The 19562-nt window shown below is 42.4% G+C and overlaps 1 protein-coding gene across 7 annotated transcripts in view; it reads left to right on the top strand.

The window, feature by feature from the left end:
* The window catches only part of Tent4b (terminal nucleotidyltransferase 4B), a 62021-nt gene extending 44404 nt beyond the window's left edge, over positions 1-17617 (top strand). For 4 of the 7 annotated variants that reach the window (XM_031340761.1, XM_031340765.1, XM_031340766.1 and 1 more), the window contains 10 exons: positions 793-839; positions 1704-1824; positions 2957-3064; positions 4622-4750; positions 5999-6212; positions 7243-7369; positions 7465-7568; positions 7671-7858; positions 10134-10298; positions 12099-14714. In XM_031340761.1, coding sequence (XP_031196621.1) covers positions 793-839; positions 1704-1824; positions 2957-3064; positions 4622-4750; positions 5999-6212; positions 7243-7369; positions 7465-7568; positions 7671-7858; positions 10134-10298; positions 12099-12275 — 1380 coding nt within the window. In that variant the 3' untranslated portion in view covers positions 12276-14714. Of the gene's footprint in view, positions 1-792; positions 840-1703; positions 1825-2956; positions 3065-4621; positions 4751-5998; positions 6213-7242; positions 7370-7464; positions 7569-7670; positions 7859-10133; positions 10299-12098; positions 14715-17499 lie in introns of those variants that run through there. The other 3 variants (XM_031340762.1, XM_031340763.1, XM_031340764.1) reach the window with 3 other exon arrangements.
* Positions 17618-19562: the final 1945 nt, after the last annotated feature.

Raw genomic sequence — 19562 nt, forward strand, 5'->3', positions numbered from 1 at the left:
ATATATATAGCAAGGAAGGACTGCCACTGATCTTAAGATGCACTGATCTTAAGATGCCCTGATTTTTGACCTTTCGGAGTATGCAGTTACATTAATACAAATGCAAAGATATGGCTAGTTCTCGGGACTTTTATTTATTTACTTTTTTTTACCAGAATGGTTTAGCATTATCCTAGGCTTGGCTTCCAGACACGTGTAAAATTGCCTTGGTGCCACTGTTCTCAGTGGGCCAGGTTCTCAGTTGATAGCACGTCAGGATCTTGTACAGGCTGCTCCTGGTACTCTCTTGCACTGATCTACACACCAGCATATGGTCAGCAGCTGAAATATTCTGAATTCATGAGAGAACTCCTGCAGAGAGAACAGAATTAAGGATCTATGACCTCCTTGTTTTGTAAGAGAATACTAACTAGCCTTTGGAACATAACTCGTGAAACTTGTGTATAATGTGTACACATATTATTATATGTATGTGTAGGCATGTGTGTGGAGGTCAGAGGACAGTTTTTGTAGAGTCAGGTTTCTTCTACCTCTATATATATGGTCTGGGCATCAGGCTTGCAGAGCGAGCATCTTCAACTGCTGAGCCATCTTGATGGCCTCAAAGTCTCTGTTTTTAGATTATGTGCTATGTTCTGAGTGAATGCCTGTGAGACACAGTGTCCCTACTTTAGGAAAGCCTTGTATTGGCCTTGGGAACCTGTCCGTTCTAAAATACCAGTAGAGGGCAAAAAAGGAACATGCATTTCTCTATAGGCACCTTAATGTGATTTCCCCCCTGCCCTGTTCTAGGTCCAGATATTTGGAAGTTTTAAAACTGGCCTGTATTTACCTACCAGGTTAGTATATTTATGAAGTTTTGAAGGGATTACTGTACACTGGGGCTATTGAATGTATCTGAGTAGAAATGGGGCTTGTTCGGTTATTGTTTTTGATTTTTTTGTTTGCTTGTTCTTTGTTTTTTTGTTTTGTTGTTGTTGTTGTTTTGTTTTTTGAGACAGGATTTCTCTGTGTAGTCCTGGCTGTCCTGGAGCTCACACTGTAGACCAGGCTGGCTTCGAACTCAGAAATCTGCCTGTCTCTGCCTCCCAAGTGCTGGGATTAAAGGCGTGAGCCACCACTGCCCAGCTGTTTATTGTTTTTGAAACAGGGTCTCTATGTAGTCCAGGCTGTCCTACTAAATAAATACGCTAAAGCTTATTTAATACAGTTATCATAATTTGAGATATGGAAAAGCCACATAAGTAATGAGATTGGAAGTAAGTATGTACTTACACATTAGGAACCAGCTTTGTACTCAGGGTTTATGCAGCTTAATATTCAGGTCACATTCTCATTGAGACAGCACACCTGAAGTTTAATACCAGAAAGCTTTAGGAAAAAACAAACAAACAAACCAAAGAAAACATTCACTGATATAATATGTTTGAGGTTTTGTTTCTGTCAACATTATCTCATGTTCTGGGGCCTGAGATCTGTGAACTACCTGAGGGTATGAGGTTGCTAAAATGGACACTCCCTGCTTCTCGTCTCCTCTCCTCCGCTTCCCTTCCAAAATTTATTACCATCTGCACATTGATGCTCTGAAGCAGAGAGAGAAAAGGGTTCTCATTGCCCCCACTTGAAGTTGGTGAGCATGATTGTCAGCTACCATGGAGACCTGACTGATGCTTCTTAAAACCTTCTCATACGTGTCCCTACAGTGACATCGATCTCGTGGTGTTTGGGAAGTGGGAGAACCTGCCTCTCTGGACCCTGGAAGAAGCTCTTCGGAAACACAAAGTCGCTGACGAGGATTCCGTGAAAGTTCTAGACAAAGCAACGGTAAGTTCTTAGGATTGTGTCTTTGTGAGTCTTATTACCAGCATGAGAAACTTGGACTCTAATCTCGAATAGCACAGTTGGGATGTGACTGAGTGAATCATTTTGTGAATGTCACAGTGACTATGCATAAAGACTTGTTATTGGTGACTCAAAATAACTTGCCCTGGCTATACATTTCTTTAAGAATAATAGCCAATTTTTCATGCATAGTAAAGTCAGAACTTCAGTATAAAAATAGATTACTAGCCGGGCAGTGGTGGTGCATGCCTGTAATCCCAGCACTAGGGAGGCAGAGACAGGTGGTCTCTTGAGTTCGAGGCCAGCCTGGTCTACAGTGGGTTTGGTTCTGTTAAATAGCCTCAGTTACGACAAAAGATATTGTTCTCTTATTTTGCATTTAAAGGATATGTTTTTATTTTGTGTGTGTGTGTTGGGGCCATAGCAAAGGGCTTTGGATCTTCTGGAGCTGAGCTGTAAGCAGTTGTGAGCCACAGTGTGGGTGCTAGGAATTGAACTTAAGCTCTCTGAGTGAAGACTCTTAGCCATTGAGCCATGCTTTACACAGGGAAGCCCTGTATCACTTTTTTTTTTTTTTTTTTTTTTTTTTTTTTTTTTTTTTTTTTTTTGGTTTTTCGAGACAGGGTTTCTCTCTATAGCCCTGGCTATCTTGGAACTCACTTGGTAGACCAGGCTGGCCTCGAACTCAGAAATCCGCCTGCCTCTGCCTCCCAAGTGCTGGGATTAAAGATGTATGCCACCACTGCCCAGCTCAAAAATTTTTTAAGATAAAATATATTGTGTTTATTGCTTTTTATGAACTTTTTCATTTTACTTATGTGTGTGCACGGTCCTCTTCACAAACACACTCATGCCCAGTGTAGGTGTGGGGGTCAGAAGACAATGTGGTGCAGTTAGTTCTCTCCACTTTGTGCTGGAGCCTACCTCGGGCTATGAAGCTTGGCAGCAGACATGGTTACCCACTCTGTTGGCTGGTGCTTGGTCCTCAGAGCACTTCATGGTTTGTGGTCTCATAAGAAGCACAGAGATCACAGGCCTAGCTAGCGAACTTGTGCCCTGATTCCGCCACTTCCTTTGGGAGACTATTTTAAACTTTTATGTCTTCTTTTTCTAGGTTCCTATTATTAAATTAACAGATTCTTTTACTGAAGTGAAAGTTGATATCAGCTTTAATGTCCAGAATGGTGTGAGAGCAGCAGACCTCATTAAAGATTTTACTAAGGTCAGAGCCTTGCTACAGACTGTATTGTGGAGCTATTAAGAAAATTTGTCTTGAGCGGCAGCTGTGCTGTGCTGTGCTGTGCTGTCTCTGGCTCAGCTAGTGTGTGTGCACACTGCTGACACTGACCCTGCATTTCTTGTGCTTCCTGTGAATGGGTTTATGAAAGGTTGTGGACACTTGTGAAGAGCACCTCTGCTCTGGTTTCTTAGGCTGGGTGACATGGGGGCTGAGATGGTGCTACATGCTGACTCCTGCCAGTTGTTAATCTCCAAGTTTAGATTAGAATCTTTCCTAGGGAGCCTTTTTTTAAATCTCAAATTCTTTGTCAGGAAATGCCTGCAAGTCTTACTACTTTATCTTGAGGTAATGTTAGTTTATTTCAATTGGTTCCAAAATAAAGAAGTTGCCAGCATCATACTTAGAACGTTTTATAGACCCAGACAGTGGCTGCGGCTCCTCAGAGCTGAAAGCATTCTGTCTTGTGCACTCACCGCTCTTAAGCAGTTTTCCAGTTCCTAGTCATTTCAGTTTTTATATTTTGCTGGGTTTTGGTTTTTTGCCTTTTTTTTTTTTTTTAAAGTTTTTTAGTTTTGCAAGCAGGGTTTCTTGTGTAGCCCTGACTGTCCTGGAATTAATTCTGTAGACCAGGTTGGCCTTGAACTCACAGAGATCCTCCTGCCTCTGTCTCCCACATGCTGGGATTAAAGGCATGTGCTATCATTGCGCAGCCTTTTGCTTGTTATTTTGAGGCAGAGTCTCACTGTGGTTGGCCTCAAGCTTTTAATCTTCCTAGCATAGTATCTAGGATTGCTGGGATCATAGTTGTGTCCTACTGCGGCTTCCTGCCTGCTGGACCTTGCTTCTCTTTCCCTGTCAGGGATGAAAGAGTATAGAAGATAGAAAGAAAAAGAAAAATATCTCTTTTGCAGGGGTCATGTATATGTGTATAGCTTTTCATAATAAGAAACTAGAAGTTCCAAATTGCTTGTTCAATAACAAGCAATAGAAGATGACATGAAAAACCATGGCCATCAACTGTAGGAGGTCTTGTGTTCTGTGCCTAGAGTGTTAAATTTCTGGCAGGGTCATATCTGTCATCTCTAAGAGCTCTGCCCCGTCTTCCATAAAGTAGGAAGAGAAGGCCTGGGTGGTGATCTGTCCATTGACCGTATGTATTCAGGTACCTCAGAATGCATTGCTGTGCAGTGGTAAGTCACGTACAAGTGATTTCTTGACTTTCTTGCTGGATTAGTGCCTTAAATGTTGAGGTGCTTCGGCCTTGTGCTATTTCCGTTGTCTGTTTTAAGAGACCATTCTGTGATCATAATAATATGGTTAGAAGGTTAGAATGTCTGTGCAGACAGCATGTGGCCGCCATTATTTACGTCACCATGAGGAGAAAGGCTTTTATTACTTAGAAAGATTACTTTGAAAATTGAATACATTACATATATCTACCAAATTTTGTATTATAAGGACCAGTTTATGCCCCTGCTCATGCTTTAGGCTATTAAAATACAGGAATTCATTGAAAATATAATTTCATTTCTCTTTCAGAAATATCCTGTATTGCCATACTTGGTTTTAGTATTGAAGCAGTTCTTACTGCAGAGGGACCTTAATGAAGTGTTTACAGGTGGAATTGGTTCTTATAGTCTCTTTTTAATGGCAGTCAGTTTCCTTCAGGTAAGTTGTGTGGGGGTGCTTTATCAGTGTGCACTGGAAAAAAGAGAAACTACTTGCAGAGACATTTGGGGAGAAAATTTAAATCAGGAATTTTTACAGTACTTCTTTTTAAACTGGGTGCCTTTCATATAATTTAGCAAATGAGAGTTTAAACATTCCTAAGAGAGAGAGATTGAAACTTTACTAAGTATGTTAACATGTAGTGTTTGGCCTGGTTTCTGTAAATGTGAATGGAATAACAACCAAAAACACAGGGCTGTCTGTGTCACTGGTCAGTCAGCAAGCTCTGGGTTCAGTGAAAGACCTTATTTCAGATGGAAAGTGATTATGGAAGACAGCTGATGTCAGCAGCAAACCTTTGACTCCTGCATGCCTCTGTACTTACACTGAGACATGCATTTGCACATACAAATGCACACACGCAGAGAGCGGCACACACAGAAGGGCTGGGAAGTGGATCAGTCAGGAAAGTACTGGCATTGCACACATGAGGATCTGAGCTTGGATCACTAGGGCCCACTACCAGCTGGATGCAGCAGCAGCACTTGAGAGGCAAGAGACGAGAGGACTGCTGGGGCTAGCTGGCCAGCCAGTCTGTTCAAACAGACCCTCTTTCACTTGCCTACCATGCATAAAGTCTGGGTTTGATTCCTTAGCACTGTTGCCTAAAAAGAAAATAATAAAATAAAACAGGTATGGTGGCCAGATGTTGTCGCAGGCAGTTCTCTGTGAGCTCAAGACCAGCCTGGTCTACATAGTGAATTCCAGGATAACCAGAACTACATAGTGAGATCCTCTCTCGATAAACCTGAATGAATGAATTATATATATTTTAGGATTTAGTGATTTAGGAAGACACCTCTCATCAACTACTATCTTTGATATGCATGTATACAAACACACACCAGAAATAAGAATGCATTTAAAGCAATTAGCTATGTAATTTCAGCTATAATTGAGACATATTCTTTGGATAAGAGATGTAGTTTTGCCTGTTTGGCAATGGTTGCCAGTAACCAGACTGCTTAGTGAGATGAATTCTCTGATATGGCTCACACTCAGCCTTACTGCGTGGCCTATACCCATGGTACATTGCATGGTTTTTCATGGTGTCAGCATAGCTGTCAGCTGGTACAAAATCATGATGATGATAATACCGAGTGCCCATAGGTGTTGGGATCTCACTTACATCCCCTCCTTCATAACAGAGAAAATCCAAAATAATTTTTTCCTTTCTTTCTGTTTTAGTTACATCCCAGGGAAGATGCTTGCATCCCCAATACAAACTATGGTGTTCTCTTAATAGAGTTTTTTGAATTATATGGACGACACTTCAATTACTTAAAGACTGGCATCCGGATAAAGGATGGTGGTTCCTATGTGGCCAAAGATGAAGTACAGAAAAATATGCTTGATGGCTACCGGCCATCAATGCTTTATATCGAAGATCCTTTACAACCAGGTACTGAGATTAGGTGACTGTTTAGGCTTCAGAGGGGGCGACACGATCCACTCATGCTTCTCTGCTCAGATGAAAAATGTATATTTCTAATTAAAACTTGTTCAAAATATTCTTATCATACTAAAAGAGATACATACTCCAGAAAAAAAGCACCTCACAGACTTCCATATCAGTTGGGGTAGTATCCGGTTGACTTTTTCAAAGCCAAGCCAAAAGGATTTCACTTTGGGGTGGGTTTGCAGCCATCTCTCCTCCTGTAGGCTATTATTTCCAGCCAGTTGTCAGCAGGGCTTTAAGGAGGTAAGATGGGGACTGGAGAGATGGCTCAGTGGTTGTCCTAAGGTCAATTCCCAGCAACCATATTGTAGCTTACAACCATCTGAAATGGGATCTAATGCCCTCTTCTGGTGTGTCTGAAGACAGCTACAATGTACTCATATACATAAAATAAGTAAATTAAAAAAATAAAATAAAACAGGAGGTAAGATTGAAGTCCTCAGACAGCAGTGAGCATGGGCAGAGAGGATCCAGGAGACACTCTTATTCTCGTTCTGACTGCTTTTGTGTGTGTGGCCCCTATACTGTTCTAGCTTTAGGAGTGGCTTGAAAATGAACAGCGTGCAAATTTCTTCCTCACTTTCACAAAGTTATATATGTATTTGCTTATGATGTGGAGAAGTATGTAATACTAATACAAAGCTAATACAAAGAATAGGCAGACAGCACCCTGTCTGCCTTACTATTTTCAGTGTAGCTTGGCTTTATTCTGAGGAAGAAATAGCCAGTTGTTTCTTTGTCTGTGTGATAAGAGAATCCTTGTTGGGCTAAAATTGTATTCAGGTAGTGGGTAGGTGTGCTGTAGCAAAGCACTGTGCAGATGTTCAAAGGCTGAGAGGAATGACTGACAGCCCACTCGTATAGCTCTCCCATGAGCAGCTATTGCCCTTGTTCCTGGACAGGGGCTCATCAGCCTTCGTTTATATTAACCAGCAGCCAGGTTTACTTTTCTCCATATCCATTTCTTTTAAAGGTAATGATGTTGGAAGGAGTTCCTATGGGGCCATGCAGGTGAAACAGGCCTTTGATTATGCCTATGTGGTGTTGAGTCATGCAGTATCGCCGATTGCAAAGTACTATCCCAACAATGAAACAGAGAGGTAAAAGTCTAGCCCAGGACAGCCTGTGTGTTGAGAGTGGTCGGTACTTCTTATCTTCAACTTAATGTACACCTTTTTGTTTTGAACCTGTGCAGCATATTAGGTAGAATAATTAGAGTGACGGATGAAGTTGCCACGTATAGAGATTGGATATCAAAACAGTGGGGCTTGCAGAATAGGCCCGAGCCATCATGCAACGGTAAGACCTTTTCCTTGGCGGGGGACTGGGTCTTAGAGGCTTTTCTATGTTGTGTGTATTTAATGGGAAGAAACGTTTTCCAATTTTTTGCCACTTTTTCAGGAAATGGTGTTACCTTGATAGTAGATACTCAGCAGTTAGATAAATGTAATAATAATCTGTCTGAAGAAAATGAAGCCCTTGGAAAATGTAGAAGTAAAGCCTCGGAATCTCTTAGTAAACACTCTTCAAACTCTTCATCAGGTCCAGTGTCGTCCTCCTCTGCCACGCAGTCCAGCTCTAGTGACGTCGTAAGTATGACACAGGCTGCCCCGGCCTGCTTGCTGCTCTTTGGAGGGCACTCAGAGGCACCAGGGAGATTTTCAATACCTTTCATTCTTGTACTTTTTCCTCAATATTTTTTTTTAAAGAAAATTCAAAATCTAGTGAAGGTAGAACCCATCAGTGATGGCTTTAGCATTCCATGCTCCATTAACATTACCTGCTTATTATATTTCTAACCCTCTGTCCAGTAGTTCCTCTTCCTCTTTGATCTGTTTCAAAGATGGCAGGTGTCACACCTCACCTCAGCCACCGTAGCATGCATCCTGGATTTAGATGGCTCAGTTATTCTTTATGCCTCACTAAGTTTTATCACCATGCTCTCGCTCACTCCAGGAGATGCCTCCTAACCAACAGTCCCCAGTCTCACCTCCAGAGGGCACCCTTGTCCTTGTAAAGGATTTTCTACATCACATATTAGTTTTCCATGTAGGTGGTTCATAGAACTGTGGTCCCATGGTATAGAATATTATTTGTAAGGCGGCTTTGTGTGTGTTCGTTTGTTCTGGAACTCACTATGTAGACTAAGCCGGCCTCAAACTCAGATTCAACTGCTTCTGCCTCCCAAGTGCTAGAATTAAAGGCTCAGTATATGAGTTTTTAATGTATTTAGTATTACACAGCTGCTTTCACTCTTAATTTAAGGATATTTCCAGCTAGGCATGGTGGCACATGCCTTCAGCCCTGGCACTCAGGAGGCAGAGGGAGACAGTCTTCAACCAGGGCTGTGTAGAGAGATGTTATTTCAACTTCCTTTCCTCCCCCCCAAATATCCATGTTTAGTAACCTCTCCCAGCTCCCCTTTCCCATAATCCTTGGTCTACTTTTTGTCTCTGTTATGGTAGATAACACCTCACTGTAAATTTTCTTTGTCAAAAATTTGAGTCTACTTAATTAAAGTTTAAGGTAGATTTGCCTTTCCTTTGAATTTTGACTTTAATATGTAATTGCAAAATGTCCTATTAGGGTCTTAGAGATACTAGTATGCGCCCTGGGTTTAGTCCCCTGTACCGCATAAATCAAGCTTGATGGTACATACCTATATAATACCAATAATAGGAAGGATGGAAGCAGGAGAATCAGGAGCAGGAGTTAAAGACATGCTCCATTGCATAGTGAGTTGGAGCCCAGCCTGGATTAAATGAGACTGTGTCTCAAAGAAAAAAAGAGTAAAGAAAGATACAATTTTTCATTGTTGATGAATGATGGCATATAGTCATAGATTCATAAATATTGATGTGCTGGATCCTTGGGTCCGTGGGTTCTGGAGTGGTGCTTTGGGAGATGGGATGATTGCTAAGCTAGATGTCTCAGGTAGAGAGCCTTGAAAAGGAGAGTTTAGCTATGACTCTGACATGTCAGGGAGTATGCCAGCATAAAGCAGCCAAGAAACCAGATGGAGCTTAGAACAAAACCCATTCTAGACACTCAATTGTGCCTCCTTAAACCTGCCATCTTGCGTTTGATTGAAGATATTGTATCATGCCTGGGTCCTAGGTCCCTCCCTCTTTATGGTGATCTTCCATTGTTTATGTAACTTGCTTAAAAAAAAAGTTCATATCAACTGCAACTTATATAGGCCCATTCACAATTGATTTAAAAATCAGCTAGATGTGGTCAGTGACTTGGCAATAAATAGAAGCACATGATGAGATAGATCACTTCAGATGTTTGGAGAAGGGGCTGGCAAATGACTCAGTGGGAAAGAGGTGCAAGCAGTGCAAGCAAGAGGAGCTGAGTGTGAGTACCCAGTGTCCCCTGACCTGAGTGTGAGCAACCAGTGTCCCCTGACCTGAGTGTGGACACCCACTGTCCCCTGACCCGAGTGTGGACACCCACTGTCCCCTGACCCGAGTGTGGACACCCAGTGTCCCCTGACCCGAGTGTGGACACCCAGTGTCCCCTGCCCTGAGTGTGAATACCTGTGTCCCTTTTAAGTAGTGGTGACTGTGTTTGCCTGCAGCTGCACTGTTGGAAGCAGACACAGAAGCTTCTCATTCAGTGAGGGACCCTGTCTCAAAAAATAAAGTGGCAGGATAGAGGAAGACAAAAAAATGTCTGGTCTCTGACTGCATGCTTTGGATGCACACCATACCTTCCTACACACAGCGTTGGAAGGAAAGCCTCCTTAGCTCCCAGATGTGTCCGTTGAGACTAGAAAGTGCTTAGCTTAAACTGTTGCCTGTCTGAATTCTGAATATGAAAATTACTAATATATTGCTTTACCCGTGTGACTTGTGTTAGGATTCTGATGCAACGCCATGCAAAACCCCCAAACAACTGCTCTGCCGTCCACCCGCTGTCACCCGGGGAGGCTCACAGGATGTCTCCTTGGAGGTCTCTCAGGCAGTTGGGAAAATGCAGAGCACCCCAACCACTAACACACCCAACAACGCCAACAAATCCCAGGTGGGTAGAGTCTGCTTGTCACTGTCAGGCTTCAGCTTCAGAGACTTAGGAGTTCTTTTTTCTCTTTCAATTTTAAAATGTGTATTTATTAAAGCATTTATAACAAGTATCAATAACCTATCCATATTTACTAGAGTTGATAAAATTCCCAGGGCATTGCTTCTTTCCATGTTTATAAGCTCCATCAGACCCACACATTCTCATGCCTTTACTAAACACTAATATTTCACAGGGTAAATTTTCTCTGCACTTGTTAAAGTATTGAGAAAATACATTATTTTTTTGTTTTTACTGTTATTGGACAGATCAGATAACAGTTGTGTTTTTACAGATTGAAAGCCATATAAATTTACCCAGTTAGGATTAAAATTTAATTCTTGTCTCATACTATTATTGGAAGAATAAATAATGAAACACAACCTGAAAAAGCAGAATCATAAAGAGGCAGCATAGCCTTCCATTTAATAACATGGCTCAGGTTTTTTGATGCTGTTCTTCGGCAGTGGGAAGTGTGGCCTTGAGCATCCCATCTAGCCCCTCTGTTTTACTTTCGCATCTGCTGGATGGACTTGGTTATACCTCCCTTATCTATAAAATGATGACAAAAATAGTCTACCTTTTAAATTTATAATGAATACTATGTTAATTATGAAAATGCTTGGAACAATTAGAAAATGTTTAGCATATATTAAATATCATCTAGGTAGAATTTCTTACATGTGCACCGTTGCTACCATGGATTTAAAGAATTCTCTTGGTTAGAGAACAAGCTATTTTGCCAAACCAGATGTCCTGAGGCTTCTTTTAAGATATGGTTGTGACATAGTAAAACATAGATCTCAGTGCCAGCCAAGCCCCTTTTACATGTTGAGCCTTGGGGCTGAGGATGTAGCTGAGTGTAGAACAGGCTGATGAGTGCTCCTCATGGCTGTGCTTGCACTGCAGTGGCATGGAATGTCTGCAGCATTCCTAAAAACAGCAAGTTCTTTGTTCATATTTGATACTTGTTGCTGATGACAGTTACCACGTAGACAGATTCAGTTGATTAACATCAGCCTTGACTTATGTATTTTTAGTTGCCAAATAGTATTACTAATTAGCTCTGAATAATGAGTCAGACAAGGGAAGAAGCTTTTGATACTGGTCTATAGTAAAAGTTTTCTTTCCCATCCTCAGGTGTAGCAGGGACCATGGGAAAAGGCATCTTGGAGGTTGTGATTTGACGTGCCCAGTCCACTGTAGCTCCACAGCCTTAGCAGGGGCACCAAATGCAGATGCGGGGAGGGGCAGGGCTAACTAGAGACTGGTGCCAGTAGGAAGCCATAGGAGCTATCATTGGGAACAGGAAAGGAGCAGCCACTGCGCCTAACCTGTCTCTCAACTGCTCGGGTCTGACAACCTCCTTAGCATGCTGTGTGAGCAGTAGGATCCTGGAGGAAACGTTCATGTTGTACACATGCTGTCAGGAAGGGCAGCTAGAGAGCTCACCTCTGTTAGTCCTCTTTTTCTAGCCTCTAGAACAGTCTACAATAGCTGGGTGTGGTGGCACATCCCTTTAATTCCAGCACCTGGGAAGGGGAGGTAGGCAAATCTCTGAGTGTTTGAGGCCAGCTTGAGCTACATAGGAAGGAAGGTCCAGATCAGCCAGGGTGACAGTGTTGGACTCAATCAAATTGGCACATATGGGAGCTGGCGGTGGGGGATCCATGTTAAGTGGTGTGCCTGCCCATTTCTAGTCCTGCATTCAGGCTTGCCAGTGAACAGCTCTGCTGTATTTCTCACTGCTTTCTTCTTCTGCAGCATGGATCAGCAAGGCTCTTCCGTTCTTCCAGCAAAGGCTTCCAAGGTACAGCTCAAACCAGCCATGGTGCCTTGATGACGAGCAAACAGCATCAAGGCAAATCCAATACTCAGTATTACCATGGCAAAAAGAGGAGACACAAGAGGGACGCGCCCCTCTCAGAGCTCTGTAGATAGTCGGCGCTCTGGACGGACTGTCTTCTGTGTGCAGTGATCTCGTGCTCAGGACAGTTGCACAGGGACTCCTGGACGGCAGGAGCCGCACACTGTTCAGACGTTGATTTAGCAACTGCGTTTTTTCCCAGCTCGCCACGGAATGGATCATGAAGACTGACAACTGCAAAAACAAAAAGCAAGCAAAAGAGGGGGAAAAGGCTGCTTATGTGATAAGTCATGTGCTACAACAGGGTCATTTTAAGATTTAAAGCTTGAATGTAAAGTAAATATATTTCTCATTGGCTTTATGCAGAGTTATAGGGGATAGTGCTCTGTGTGGGTAGCTGATAGGAACGAAGAGCAGTTTCAAGGAGATGGGTGGGAAGGTCAACAAGAGCATCTCATAGGAAGTCAGACTCCAAGAGGGAAAGTGATTTGTGCATGTTTTTTTTTTTAATAATTTTGCATATATTTGCCATTTTATTGTGTGTATATATAGATGACCATATAGGAAATTGATATTTGTAATAGTGGATTTGTTAATACTTTTTACATAACATTACTATTTGAATTGTAAACAGATTTTTTTCTCAGGATTAGTTTGAAGAATAATCTGAGTTGTCATCATTCTAACACATGCAGGGAAGTGATTAGCTCTGGTCCTGTCTGTTTTCTTCAGCATTGAAATGACTTCATTAGAACCCTTGTGACCTGCTTCAAAATTCTTTTCCTCTCTAAAGAAAAGGTTTATGGTGGCAAATGATGTTTATTTTATTTTGTAAAAAAGAGAAAAATGTACTATGTACTTGTGTATACACTGAACAACCTCTAGTCGTCTCTCAGAATGAACGCACCTGCTCTCCAGTGCTGTGTCTTCCTGGGCGCTGGGCCTCAGCAGGGCTCGTGTGTGTTTCCTAGCAGTCTTTTCTTCCCCCCTCCTCCTTGTCCTCAAAGGAAACAAAAGGCTTCCCCAGGCCTGGGCAGTTCCTGTCAGTGTGACTGACCTCTAGCTCCACAGCCCTCGTTCGCTCGCTCGCATGCTGGCCCCTCTGACCCTGCGTCCCGTGTGCTTGTGGTGTCCTCTCTCATTCTTTTTAGGTTCCTGCTTACTACTGTGGGAGAGAGTAACTGTAAACAGCTTTAATTAAATCACACTTATAAAAAACTATTTTCTTATACTCCACTTTATGCTTTTGGTATTGTCGATCTTTAAAAATTAAATGGTCTTTGATAACGGATCGATTTTGTATTGCCTTATTAAGACCAAATACTTCTTGTCATCCCATTCTTTATCCTCTCCTTTAATGGAATTGCTGTCTTTAATTAAAACTTTGTAAACACCGGCTTGTTTTAATCATCCTGTAACTTTGGCTGTGGTCAGCTACAAGTGCAAACGTGTAATCCTGTTACTCATCGCCTGCTGAGTCTTGAGACTGAGGTGGGGTATTTAACATAATGGATTGTACATGTTCCTCTCGTCATCAGAGTGGTCTTGGAGGTGAAAGCCCTCATGTCTAGCATCAGTGTGTGTGTGGCTCTGTTCAGTACGGCCATTTCCGAGATGGGATTCTTTTATATGTGTATGTGTGAAGTACTGTTGGCTTTTAGGGATTTCTTTTCTATACACTTAGGAAATACTGAAGACCAATCAGACCATTAATGGACACTTAGTGCAACTTTTTATAATGAGAATAATGCTATAAAGTAAGACCAAAACCGGTGTCATCACTGAAATTAACAATTTTCAATATGTTCATATTTTAATTTACAATGGGAAAAAAAATGTGTTCCACAACTGGAAACTCACAGTACTGTGTAAACTGTGGAAGATTTTAAATGTGATGTTATTTTAACTGTTTTCAACTTTAGAGTCACATTTTATTCTGATCAGAATTTTTATCAAGATGTTGAAGTTTTGTTGTTTTGAAACTAGTTTGTCATAACATATTGTGCATAATCACAGTATTTATTTTGTAGGGCTTGTGAATGTGTAGACTTATGTTTACTGCTAAGGGAACAATTATTTATAAAATAATATTAAATCCAGTATTAGCTGCCTATTTCAGACACTTAACACCTGCAGAGATCTGTGTTACATTTACCACACTGGAGTTTTTTTTAAAAGAATCACCCTCATTGTTGAAGTAAATGTACTCTTAGGTGGGTTCTTAGTGTCCAATAAGCATGTGATTATATTAAGGTGGTGGTAGCGGGAAGATAATCTTGATTCCATTGGGAATCTTAGGTTTTCGTAAATTTATTGGGAAAATAGTTTTTCCTGTACTGCTGACGTTTCTTTTTGGTAAACAGTATCTTTCTAAAAGAAAAAGCATGAAGGAGAATTGAGGTGTGTATACATTTCCCCAGATGACCAGCATTGTATTCGTGAATACTGTGTATCTGGAATGAGCAGTGTGAAAGCTGTTCATTTTTCAATCTGAAGTAAAATACTTTCAAGAACTTTTAGTTTGCCTGCTCATTTGTTCTGTACACTGTATCTTTTGTATCTGACTCCCATCTGTCTTGAATTTCAATCCTTTGGATGAAGATTTTTGTAGCTATCTCTGAAATGTGTCTTAACCGTTCTGGTTGGTCCTTCGGTACCCACGGATCACTAGTATTCCTGGGTATTCTTAGAAGGGAATTTTACAAAGACTGCCTCCCTGTGGTGATGTTTATCTGGTGGTCACACTTGTGTACCTGCCCTAAGGAGCTATTAAATACTACTATGTAGCCGCAGTGCCGGTGGCCCGGAGAGGTATCCACAGGAGCCTCCATCTGAGAGAAAGTTTCTCTTTGCTGGAGTTACAGTGTGCCCAGAATGGTCCCTACTCTTCAGCAGCCTTTGTTTGAGGATTCTACACTTAGTTTTCAAGTCTATCTTTCACCTATAGAATCTTCAACTTTTAAAATAGTTTTTAGGAGATTATGTGTATATGTATCTGCATGAATTTATATACACCCTGTATATGTGCAGGAGCCCCGAGAGACCAGAGGAACACGGTGGATGCCCTGGAGCTAGAGCGGCAGCTCTTTGCACCTCCGTGTGGGTGCTAGGAGCTGAGCATGGGTCCCTTAGGAGAGCAGCAAGCAGTCTTGACTGCTGTGTTATTACTGCAACCCTAAGTTTTTGGCCTTCATGTGTGCTCGCTCTGATCTTCAAGCAGCTGACCACATTATATATTGTCCTGTTCGGAGGACATTTTGCTTTGGTTTACTTTGTGAGCCTCTCTCACAGGTTGTTGAATTCATCCCAGATATTCATGGATAATGCCCATGGATTATAGAAAGGTGATGTCTCTTTGTGGGGTGAAGTTAGGGTTTGTCTACTGGAAAGATGTTAGGACAGGCTATATATAGTCCAGCCGGCCTCAAACTTGAGATCGTCTTGCCCCAACCTCCCAAGTGCCAGCATTAAAGGTGTGTGGTATTGTGCCCTGCTTGAGAAGGGCATCTTGAATGGCCTCTTTTGCTCCGGAATCTTCAGTGTTCTTCTCATCCCCTCCTGTGGCAGTGAGTATGTGTGGTGTACAGTGACCTCTGGGTTAGTGCCTGAAAAGCAAGAGAGTCAGAAAAAAAAAGGTGGAAACAGGGCAGCATGGGATCCTGATGCTGTGGCCTATGTTTGTCAAGTAACCTTCCTGATGACTGTGGATAGGCTCAAAGAACGTTCTCTGGAAATTACCACCATGATGAGTTCTGGGTTATTTTTTTGCAGTCCTGAAGTTTGGCTGGTGAGCACTAAGAACTGTTCTGTTCCTTTCTTATTTGCTTGGGATTTTGTGTTGCCCAGAAATAACATTCACAGAGAATTGGCTCTAATACAATTAGCTTTAAGAATTAATTGTTAAGCTATTAGATGACTCCAGTTATCACTAATAGATACTGAAATGTTAACTTGACAGTCTCCAAGCCCATGAAACAGTTATTGAGGGGGGAGCTCATCTGCGGGTGGGTCTGTGGGTCTCAGTGGGTAGCCCTAGCTGTCCTGGAACTACCAGAGATCCACTTGCCTCTGCTTCCCAAGTGCTAGATAAAGGGGTGTGCTACCATATCTGGGTTGAAACCATCTTAAGGAGAAAGCAGAATCCGCCGGAAGCAGGTAGTGAGCCAAGGCTTGTGTCCGTTGCTTTTTAAGCTTGGCCTGTTACAGTCAGTTTTAACTAGGAGCAAGGTTCCTTGGGAGTATTGTCATTTTGTCTCTTCTGAGTCTCAAGAGCTCCAGAGTGGTTGCCTGCGACTGTATCAAAGCGTCCCCGGGTAGAATAAACAGTAAAGAACTCCCTCAGTATTTCACGTAGCTCAGACCTAGGAGCTTTTCTATGGAAGCCTGCCTAAGTCTGGTCAATTAAGCCTTTGCTCAGATCACTCTAATCAGAGGCCTGTTTTGAGTGTTTGGCCCACTTGGTTTGCCCTTAATCCCTCATCCAAAAGAGGTAAGGTAACCAAGAGAAGGGCAGCAGAGGGGACCTCGACTGGCTGTCCTGGTAGTGTGAGGCCTAAGTATGTCCTGGGCTTTGTGGGGATGGAACAGGAAACCACCTATTGTATTGTTTATTGGCAGTTGGTATTTTTTATTTTTACATTTCTTTAAATAGGAAAATGGGTTTATTTGTGGTCTGAAGCAGGCTGGCATTCCTATCTAAGTCCCTGTACCTTGTCACTCCCTCAGCTTCCCTGCAGCTTGATGGAGAGGAGTCTGGAGGAACTTTACGTTCAAAGTGCTTTGGGGATGGTGGGGCTCATAGTAGTTGCTCCTAGGTGGGGGTGGGACCTGGGAGAAGGACTACAGCCAGTACCCACTGGGCTGTGGAGTTTGCCTCAGTACCCAGACCTGGGTTGTCAGTCTCATTCTTGGACTGGAGCGCAAACTCATTTTCCTCTTTCCTTGGGTCCCATGCCATTTACAGCTGTCCAGTGTAGCCTCTTATATTTTCGTTATGATACTTGGTCTCTAAACCTAGTCTCTGGCTTTTAAGATTCCCTGTTACATTACACTGAAGTTTTCAAGTCTTTGAAAGTTCAGCAATCCTGTGACACTCCACACTTCACATTGCTGAGGAGCGCTGCTTCCATGTGTATTGTGAAAGGGGGAGGGCACCGTACCAACCAGTCTTGGTTTTGGACACAGAATGGGAAAGGCCACTGGGATCAACACTCCTCTCTTAGCATATCCTATAGACTTGCTTAGAAGTCGGGCGGCGTCAGTTTGTGTCTAACCAGCTCTCTTTATTTTTCTTGATAGCATTGCCTTCAGTGTTAAGCAACGCAGACGCTCATGAGGTGCTGGAGGTCTGAGTCCTCAACTCTCCAGTCTTGTCTAGTTTCCGCTGCAGAGGCACTAAAGGAATTTACCAGAAAGAGATTTGATACAAATGGTTTATGAAATCTCGACATTTCCTGAGGCCATGTGACTGGGCACCAGTGATGAAAACAGTGAATTTCACACCTGGAAGCTTTTTTTTTTTTTTTTTTTTTTTTTTTTTTTTTTTTAAGCTCACAGTGTCTTCAAAGATGTCAGTTGTTTGCCTTGAAAGTTTATAAATTGCTCTTCTATGCACACACACCCCATCCCATGGGGCTCATTATTCACAATCTGCAGTTCAATAAAGGCTTTGTGCTTTCATTTATCTTCAGAACCACGGGTATGAGCTTTTGCGTAAAACCTGAGTAGCCATTTAAGGAAACTTCTAAATACAGCCACGTTTAGACTGAGTGGACATTTCCTTCCTTGCACTGCTGATAGCAAAACTCCCTTTTTTTTTCTCACAAGTGCTGCCAGAGAGGAGTGAGAGACATTCCACCACAGCCAGGATGAAGCTAGAAACATTCTGTTATTTGCAGTAGTGGCCCAGCTTTTTGTTTGTTTGGTTGGTTGGTTGGTTGGTTGGTTGGTTGGTTGGTTTGAGATAGGATCTCACTATGTCGCCCTAGCTGATCCACTTCTCAAGTACTGGGATCAAAGGCATGCCTCACTATGCCCAGTTTTATCTTGCTTCTTAAACTTAACTGCCGTAAGGAACTGCGTGACTCTGATGTAGGTTTGGTGCACACAGCCCGTTTGGACATAGCAGTGAGGAAGAGGCCTGTGGATGGGGCTGGATGATGTACCATTTGTCCAGTATGCTGGCGGTCCAGGGTTCAAACCTCAATACTACTGGATGGAGGGAGGGGCCGAACTGGTGTTCTGAGATGCAGGGTTATTGACTGGTTTTAGGATTGTGCATGGCAGTGGCCAGGCGGCAGTCCTTGGACTTCCTTCGAGACCCCACTGAGAAAGCTAAGCCACGAAGTCATGTGGCTCAGCAGTGGATAAACTGGCCAGGTGAAGCCAACCTTGCCCGCAGATTCCTTCTGCTCACTTCTTGAGAGCTCCTGAGAAACTACAACTCTTTTCAGTAGTATCTGAATTCTCACGGTAAATGACAGGATGAGTTCATTATAACACAGGGCAGTTCCACCAGTCTACCTAGACACTGAATTTGTGCATCTGTACGCTCCACTGTGAAGAAATACAGGTAAATGTCTAAATCAAGCCTTGATTTTTTCCCTTTCACTCCCTAGTCCTGCTTAGTCATCCTAGGGCTACATTTTAATATTGGCAGTAGACTAAGCTAACTTTTGAGCATTTACCCACATCAGCATCTATTGGGATGTGGGTATACCTCTATTCCAGTTGGTCGTACAGTACCACAGCTCGCATGCGGTCTGCACATGTACAGAGCTAGTCCTTACTGTCATTTGTACCGACTGGTGGCAGTTGCTTTGGTAAGTCATTGAGGTAAATGCCCTGACACTAAGACACTAGTGAGCTTCTCTGCAGTGCCCAGGGTTTTCCACGTACCTCTTAACACAGGCTTTAGGAAGTTGATATGATGACACTCCTGAACCAAGTTTTCTGGGTTTTTTCTTTTTTTTAAAAAAAAAAAAAAATTATTTATTTTACGTATATGAGTACACTGTCAGTCTCTTCAGACACAGCAGAAGAGGGCATCTGATCCCATCACAGATGGTTGTGAGCTACCATGTGGTTGCTGGCAATTGAATTCAGGTCCTCTGGAAGAGCAGTCAGTGCTTTTAACTGCTGAGCCATCTCTCCAGCCCCCAAGTTTTCTAAGAAAGTAAAATCCCTCCTTTTCCCCACAAGGTCTTCCTATGTATGCTAGGATGACTTTGAACTTGGGTCTTCCTGCCTTGTTTCCTCATGGCAGGATTATAGGTGTGTACTACACCTGCTTTAGTATTACATTCTTACCAGAGAATCTAAGTTGCTTTGGGAAGTTTCTTGTCTTTTTTTTTTTTTTTTTT

The sequence above is a fragment of the Mastomys coucha genome, unplaced genomic scaffold (genome assembly GCF_008632895.1).
Source record: "Mastomys coucha isolate ucsf_1 unplaced genomic scaffold, UCSF_Mcou_1 pScaffold22, whole genome shotgun sequence".
NCBI lineage: Eukaryota > Metazoa > Chordata > Mammalia > Rodentia > Muridae > Mastomys > Mastomys coucha.